This window comes from Coffea arabica, chromosome 9e (genome assembly GCF_036785885.1).
Source record: "Coffea arabica cultivar ET-39 chromosome 9e, Coffea Arabica ET-39 HiFi, whole genome shotgun sequence".
NCBI lineage: Eukaryota > Viridiplantae > Streptophyta > Magnoliopsida > Gentianales > Rubiaceae > Coffea > Coffea arabica.
In genome coordinates this window covers 36,088,051-36,096,672 of record NC_092327.1, presented here as the reverse complement: position 1 = coordinate 36,096,672, position 8,622 = coordinate 36,088,051, and the positions used below count along the sequence as shown (strand labels likewise).

The window sequence follows — 8,622 nt, the reverse complement described above, 5'->3', positions numbered from 1 at the left end:
GGAATTGGCCTTCATGTCATTTCTTGGAGGGCTGCAACCCTTTGAAGTTTAGGAGGATTTTTTTTTTTTTTAAGGAGGATGTTGTTAAGTGATCATTTTGTAATACTATACCATCCTTTGAGGAAAAAAAATAAGGAAATGAAGAAAAAGTTAACTTTCTTGATATCCATAATCCTCATTTCTAAAGATGGATTTGGCAAATTGTAAATAAACAGTTTGACACTATGTCATGTTTCGAGTGGGGCAGCATTTGCCTATTAGTTTAATTTAAGTATGCAATTTCTGTATATTGCTTGAAATTTTGCTGAGAATTTCATTCAAGTAGTTTTCTCCTTTCATGTAACAACTACAATCGGATTGATCATGATCTGCGAACGTTGCAAGAGACAGTAAGAGCAAAGAGTTACATACATATATATTCATGAGACTTGATAGCATTGTGTCAATAAACCAGAAAATTGGTTGAATGCTTTACTTCTTCTGACAGAATAAACTGAGTAAGATCTACAGAGCAAGTAGTGGTAAACGTTAGTTAGTTAAGCCCGTGAACACGGGCAATCAACTAGCAAATTTTTTTCCTACAGTGGCATCTAACTTAGATTAGGAAACCGGCACTGCAATGAGGAGCAAAGACAGAAAAATAACTGAGCAAAAAAGAAGGCAAGAAGGTGAAAAAACCAGGAGCAAAAATTCATCCTTCTTTATCCATTATTGGATAAAAACTCTAGGTTTTACACAACCCTTCTGATGAACTCAATCATCTGTACTTCATGAAAAAGCATAAGCGCGCACGACATCGATTATTGGAGCTTGACAAATTGGACATTTTCCACTGCCCCATTGCAGGTCACTGGCGCACTTGAAGCACGTACACATGTGCCCACATCTGAAGAGCCATTAGAAGATATTAGACTACTGGTATATATCAATGCTATTAAGACATTAAGGCTTTTATCATGGAATCAATTCAATATGGCTTCTCAATCTGATGAAAGCAAATATTATCTCAATTGATTTTGGCAAGATACCTGTAAAGAAGAGAATCTATTTGCATCTCATAGCAAATATAACATCTTCCTCTGCCGGATTTCTTACTTTGTGATGAATCCTTTCTTTTCTTTCTTCCAGTACCTGCCAAAACCATTAGTTACTTCATGAGATACATGTCAACGATTCCGCTAGCTAATGAAAAGCAAAATAATGCGGTGAGATAATATGAGTAAGTTCATTCTGTTTCCTTTCTAAAAGCTAAACGTTAAATGTTCAAGAAGAAGGAAGAAGCAAAGGTCACAGGGTTGAAAATCAGATCAGCAATCTCATCCTTTATCAAGAAGAGAATAGGATATCTAGCATACTTTAGTCCGCTTTCATGATAGGCAACAGAAGCACGTCCTATTCTGACACCACACTAATGGGATGCATATAACCCAAAGAAACCAAGGAAATGATGCTACTGGTTAGGGAAACGGGAACATATTTTATACTTCAAAACCGTACCTGAATGACATGAAGCAGTTGTCACGTCCCGCGTAAGGGATTCTTGTAACTTGACCTGCATGTCAATGCAGCTCTTTACTGATCTTCGTAGTTCAGAGATCTCTTGATGGAGTTGCTCCATGTTGCCTCTCAACTCATAGATGAACTCCATTTCCTGACAATCCCGGACACCATTATAACTATGTTTAAATGATCCGAGAATGACAAGTAACTTTTTTGCAATAGCTACTTACTATTGAAGGATGATTAGTGAAGGAAGAGCTTGGTTGAGTTTCCGGAGGGGAAGAAGGTGAGAGAGGTTGTTCGGGAGATTCAAATTCAGTTGGATCAAAGTAGTTATCACCCACTTCATTATCTTGATTGTAGTCCCACGATGTTGTTTGTCCAAAATAATCCTGGGATTCAGTGTATTCTCGTCCAGTTTGGATCTCATCCGACTCATCTTCTCCAAGATCATTACTGTGATCCGCAATTTCTTCTTCCTCTTCTACTCTTTCTTCAGGTTCTTTCTGTACTTCTTGCATTTCCACCTCCTTTGTCACTTCTTCTTCCACTTGATATGACTTGTACTCTTCCTGTCTCTGATTGGCCTGTTCATTTGGTTGACTTTGTGTGCGTGACATCATCAGTCTATCTATACCCTCTCTCAGACCACTGGAAAGGAAATTTGAAACGCTTTTTCTACAAATATAAGAGGAGAATGACTATTAATAGAACAAAAGTAACAAAATATCCTATCTAAAGTTAAATTTAGCATATAAATTAGTTCAGCAAGACATTCTGTATAAATAAAATTTCGTGCCTGCATAAAAAGTCGAATGAAATTTCAGTAACTCGAAGGTAACAAAAGACAAGGAAAGAAGCGAATTAGGCAACTTCATCATGAAACCAAGAATGCAGAAGACTGCACTTGTAGGTTAAGCTGTTAAGGCCTATATATACACAAATTAGATTAAAAGTTCTTTTGTTTTGTCTTCAAACGAACTCTTGCTTTAGTTGCTTTTTCGACGACATGCCACATTTGAACTTGGAAAGCTCTGCAACTCTGCCCTTTAGATAAAAAAAATTAATCTGACATTGTCAAACAATAATGTAAAGCTACTGTTGGTGGATTTTCTTCATGTTGTGAAAGAGAAACGTATCCTTTTTCTATACAACTTGTGTGACTACTTTAAGTAGCTCGATTTTTTTGTTTTTTTAACCCTAACACAAAACAGGCTCTTTAAGAAGTCACTCAGGATGAGAGAAGAGCTACCACCACCACGACCCCGGCAAGAAGAGTATTGTACAACCAGGAAGTAGGCACAAATGAAGTGGAACACGACTTGGATTGGAGCTTCAATTTTTTATGGACTCAAGTTCTTTTAAATTTTGCATAGCTTACTAACTTTCAGAAATGGTTTAAGAGAAGGGTTTTGTATCTGCTTGCATATTGCTGCCATGGGTAAATAGCAATTGTACTTCAGGAGCTACAAGTATCCATTTACATCTATAGTACTACCTAGTTCGCTAAATTATTTTACCCATTTTACAGCACATAGACTTATAATATTTGCTATAATATTTTTAAACATTAAAGAAATGCACATAGTGAATTCTCTAATGCTAAATTTCTTCTGAAATAAATTTGTTCCTCTTGAGAGAGCATCGGATTGAATGTACAGGAACAGATACCTGTCAATCTCAAATTATCTCCTAGAAAATGCACGTGCAAATGTTCATGTACTGAGTATGCATTAATAGTGATGCCTTTCATGATTTTCAAGTTGATGCAGCAGGTAAAGTTCAACCAGTGGAGTTACGAGCAATGTCCAGTTTACGTGCTTAAAGTCCAGGAATCTGCGAAGAAACAAAAGTGCTAAGTTGAAACAAAGTCCAGTAGCTAATTTACCTATTAAGAAGTTGGCGGATTTCATCATTCTGCATGAACGGATCAAGCATTTCCTGATATCTTGCTTGTCTGAGATCTTCCCAAGTACTACGAGGGCGAGAGACATCACTTATCCAGTCTTGGTTCATATCTACTTCCTGCTCGTAATCATCCTGTAATTCTTCCCATTCGAATGGTTGAAAAACATCAGTTTCCTGACCATAATCACTGACTACTAAGTCCTGATGAGTGCCTTCATCCTCCTTCCAATCACCTTGTGCCTTATACGCATCATCCATAAACCCATTGGTGCTTGCTATAAGATTTTGGTTGCTGGACTCTTCTATTTCTGAATTCTCATTTGCTTCATCCATTTTCATGGAATTTGCTGTCGAGGTAACTTCTGTCTTGCCATCATTTTCAGATCCTGAACTTGTCCTCTGTTGCATAACACCTGAGCTCGAAATAGCTTCTTGATGTAAAATTTCTGACCTCTGTTCTTGGACAGCATTTTGACGGACCGTTGTATTTGATTCATGGTAGTTAGTACCTACAATTTGATTTTCTCTAATAGGTTCTTGTGCATCTACGTCATTGTTTACCACAGCTTTAGGTGATTTTGTTGGTTCGGTGAGTTCTTGTTGATGATTCTCTTTTCTTTGTTGATATATCATGGGAGATTTTTCCCCCTCGGTGATTTTATCTACAGCCTCGCCTTGTTGAGATCTCGAATCTGTTCCAGAATGCCGAACCTGCGCCATGAATCTCTCCCTGAAATGACGAGTCTTTTGCCTTAGCTCTTTGAAACAGGATAAAGGTTCTAAGAAGTGATTTACGCTGCAAAACATTGCATGCCAGGAAGAGTAGTTCAACCTAAAATGCGAACTACAAAAGATGACTAATATCCACATCAACTCAGTTGAAACAAGCCGTTCAGAAACCATCAACAGGGAAAAAAATTGTAATCACAAAATTCAAAATGAAATTGTGGAAACAGGTGCATACCTCAAACCAATTGTTATTGCAAATGGAAGCTTACTGCATTACCCTTCCTAATATAAAGTAAATCCTTCCCAACATATCTTTTTATTGAATGCAATGTAGTCCACATCATGAATTTGGATTGAGAAAACAATGGAATGACAATACAGGAAGAGGTGCTCAACTCTATCGAATATCAACCCTATGTTTGGATCAACCACCAGAATATGTTCCATCAGTTTCTGTAAGTGAGACAAGGTTCTCAGGCTGATCTTTTGTTGTTGGCAAGGTTCAAAAGTTGATCATTAGAAGGGTCCAGTTGTTATGTAACTTGAGTTGGAACTTCATTGGATTTTACCTTTCAATATAATCTGTTCCCTTCCCCCATCCATATATATAAAAAGAGGCTAAGCTCCAACTAACTGTAAGTCTCATCTATCCATATGTGTATTTGCTTTTCCTAATCATGTGATGATGATATTGCTAAACAATACAGCTGAGCTCTCCATGTCCACATGCAAAGGTACAAATACACTGGTGCAATAAGCATAATGGTAGTGTCATATAGGGGGAACAGAAACTGAACGACGACGACGACGACAACAACAACAACAAAACAAGCCGTGATTCAAGGATATGGATAGCTGTAGGGATATTCATTTTATGGAAGCGCTAAAGGATGATTGAATATATTACAATTACTGGATGCAGTTTTGACTTTAGCATACACTAGAGAAGTTGCAGTACAGTGTGAATCATGAAAGTTTCTTCTTGTTAAACCAATTGCCAGAATAAGTAATCCAATGTCCGATCACAGTAACAAAACAAAAAGAAAATTAGCATAGCACCAAAGAGTGATCTGATATTCATTTGGATTCCTTAATAAACTAGACAGGGTTTAATATTTCAGATTTCTCTTAATCAAAGGAAAACCATGGATCCATTTAATCATTCTTATTACAAATTTTCATGTGAATACCATGCGTAGCTTCCCATAAATAGAAATGATCAAGAGCCTTCTGACCTTATATTCACAATGGCTGATGGAGCAAGTCTTTTTGAGTCAAATGATGCAGAATTAGATTGGCGACCATCTTTTCCTTCAGCTCCACGACGCAAGAATCTAACGCGTATCATAGCCTGGGAACAAACCACATGATAGTTGATAATCCTACTTGACATCTTACCTTTTTTTAACAATTCTCATAGAAGATTTCAAAATTTTGGAAAATAGAGTTGACCTGAATGCGGCCTCTATGTGAGAATCTGGAAACTGCTTTTTTATCTACAAGCCTTTCAAGCTCCCTGTGCCTATCACGCTCCAAGTGCATTAACAAATCAGTGAATGCTTGACGACCTCTAATCCGAGGAGAACTGGAAACTGGAGAGAAAACTCTCTGTTCTGCCTTTTCCAGTGATGTTCGAACACGGGGCAATGAATGTTGGCTAATTGTATCGTTGTGATCTTCACCATTAGACGACAGTTTTTTGATGATATCAGCTACCCTGATTCTCTCACTCTCAGTAGCATCAGAATCTCTACCTCGAGAGGAAGGTGGACCACTCAAGCCTGTTTGATCAGATTCCCAGTCTAGAAACAAGTCCTCACTCTTAGATGGGGTTGCAGGCCTTAAATCGGCGAATTCCTCACCAGCATCAGGCCCTCGAAGAGGGGCATCAGCATATGAAGAATTATCATTGAAAAACATTACGGAATTGCTCCTAGAGCTACAAACAGGTGAATTGGTTGCGCTGAAGCACCGAGCCTCAGCCTCAAAGTCTCTCCACATCCTCACAAGGGAAGACACTCCGCCTAAACTTTGCGCCTCCACAGAACTTTCAGATTTTACAGGGGAATTCTCCCTTTGGGATCTCAAATCAGGCTCTGATGTGATTTCCTCTTGGCTCTTTCCCCTCTGAAATAATGCAACAGGCTCTTGGGGTACAACTTCACGGCTCGTCCCCCTCTGAGAAGCCGAAACAGGCCGCCCTGATGATGGGCTGTCAGGACTTCTTCCCCTCTGAGAATTCAAAACATGCCCTCCTGATGATGTTTTTTCTTGGCTTTTTCTCTCAAAAGCAAATACCATTTCTCTTGCCTTATCCCATTTTTCCCCAGCTCTACTTTCCTTGGGATTATTTTCATTGTTGTTTCTCTGTGGATTGTGAACCCACAAATCTGTAAAATCAATATGATGACGAGGAGAATTCTCATTGGAATCTGTATGACCAGACATTCTCCTGTCATCAAAATTACAAGAATGATGATTATCCTCATTGGTATGACTCCGCGGATTGTGAACCCATAAATCTGTATAATCAATCTGGTGACTCAATTTGCCATTGGAAACAGAACCAGAATTTCTTGAATGACCTGGACTGCAAGAATTCAGGTGTGTCTGAACCAAGTCCTTGAAATTCTTCTGAAACGCATTGGACTCCCTTGTCCTGTATCGATGATCGTGCCGATTACGATCCTTCAAAACATAACCAAACGGAGAAGATGACGCAATCTCAACCTGAGAAGAAGCCATTTTTGACGAACTCTGATGATCCTGCACTGGAAAAATTACTCAAAAAACCTGAGCTCTCCAATAATTCTTATTCATCGTTTCTTGGTGCAAAGCACGAGGGAAAGAAAACACCACACTTTATTCAAATGGGTGGAGAGATCAAAGAAGAATGAAGAATAATATTCATAATAAGAACAAGAATCCATTATTATCAAGAAAATGCAGCAAAAAGGCCGTCTAAAATTGTCTGTCAATGACAAACATCTCTCCTTTTTTCTCTCTCAATCTGTCTGTACCGGCAATCTTGGTCTTTTCTATATTGCACCTTGTTTCTGATCCTAATCTTTATTGACTAAATTTAGAAAATGGACCAATAATCAGCAGAAAGGACAATGACTTTAAGGGAGATAAATGAGGGAGGATGTGAAAACGGGGCTAATTTGTTGGAAGTCTTTAATGCCTCAACCGTTCAATTAACTCCTGATTACTCAGATTCTACAGGAACTTTTGAATCCAGAAAAATAGGAAGAAAGAATTTTTTGCCAACTGGGATTATCAAAATATGTTTGTGGCTCAAAATTCATCAGACACGGCAGACAGCAATAAAATGGGATGGAATCAATCAAGGAGGACAAAAACACGGATGGAAGCTTCAGATGAAGGGAGAGAATGTTGGAGAAATATCGTAGAGATGACGACAACAGAGGTAGAAGAGGGGTGTGTTGTCTTGATTGATGGATGATTCACAAACGGTTGAGTAGTTTTTTTTGATAGTTTGGTGCAAGAAAAAGGAGGGAGAGAAAAGGAGAGCTTACACTATGAAAGAGTCTAAGAGACGTTGGATTTTAGCCGTTGAGAAATTTGTTTGTAGGGCCAGATAATGAATATTGGGGTGAATTATTGTTGCTAGCAATGTAAGGCTAAGGTTAGCACTTAGCGGTCAAGCCAACCAAAATTTCCATTCTTGTACATCTTTCTTTTACATTTTCTACACTTTCTTGACTTTCTTTTTTTGTGTAAAAAAAAAAAAGAACTTTTTTTTCTTTATAGATTGTTATCTTTTACTTTAAAAAATTCTAAAGGCCTTTTATACTTCTAAAAGCATTTTTTGATTCTGTTTGCATCTAGGAAGCAAGTCAATTGAAAAGGGTTAGTTAGGTATATGGAGAGGAGAAGAGTTTTCATACAATTTAGTTGGTAATACAATTCATCTTGATGACCAACTAAGTCTGCATTGAGTCATCAATTTCGCCTCGAGGGAAGAGGCGAAATTGTACGATTGATTCTTTTTGTGTTTTTAGCAAGAATAAAAGACAAAAACATTTAGGAAAAAAAAAAAGAAACAGAGGAGTTTTTGGTTCTTGAGACTCCTCTTCTGACTTTTCTGTCCTCTTTCTTTTTACGTAGTCAAACTTTCTTCCATCCTACTAATATTGCCCTTGACTTTGGATTGTCTACAGGGTTGCTGACTTTGATTGTATATGCATGATCATCTTGTCTAAAATATGTATATATATATATATGCATGATCTATATATATATATACATGATCATGGAACTAATTCTATGCATGGTGCAAAGCTCACCTTTGTACCAAAGGAAACGATCTTTTTTCATTTTTTCAATTTTTTAGTGTAAGTTGAAAATTTCGAACTTAGGGTCTGTTTGGTTGGAAGTAAAATGTTTTTCTTGGGAAAATATTTTCCGTAGAAGTAATTTTCCATGAAAATCATTTCCCTTTCATCATTTTCAGGTGTTTGG

General features: G+C 37.7%; 1 protein-coding gene across 1 annotated transcript; it reads right to left on the bottom strand.

The window, feature by feature from the left end:
• Positions 1 to 437: 437 nt before the first annotated feature.
• LOC113710417 (uncharacterized) lies at positions 438 to 7,656 on the bottom strand. Its single transcript, XM_027233414.2, has 7 exons — positions 5,590 to 7,656; positions 5,373 to 5,488; positions 3,389 to 4,138; positions 1,731 to 2,178; positions 1,498 to 1,651; positions 1,029 to 1,131; positions 438 to 886 (listed from the first exon to the last, which is right to left on the bottom strand). The coding sequence occupies exons 1-7, from the start codon at positions 6,880 to 6,882 to the stop codon at positions 769 to 771; spliced, it is 2,982 nt and encodes a 993-aa protein (XP_027089215.1). The 5' UTR covers positions 6,883 to 7,656; the 3' UTR covers positions 438 to 768.
• Between the last annotated feature and the right edge of the window lie 966 nt (positions 7,657 to 8,622).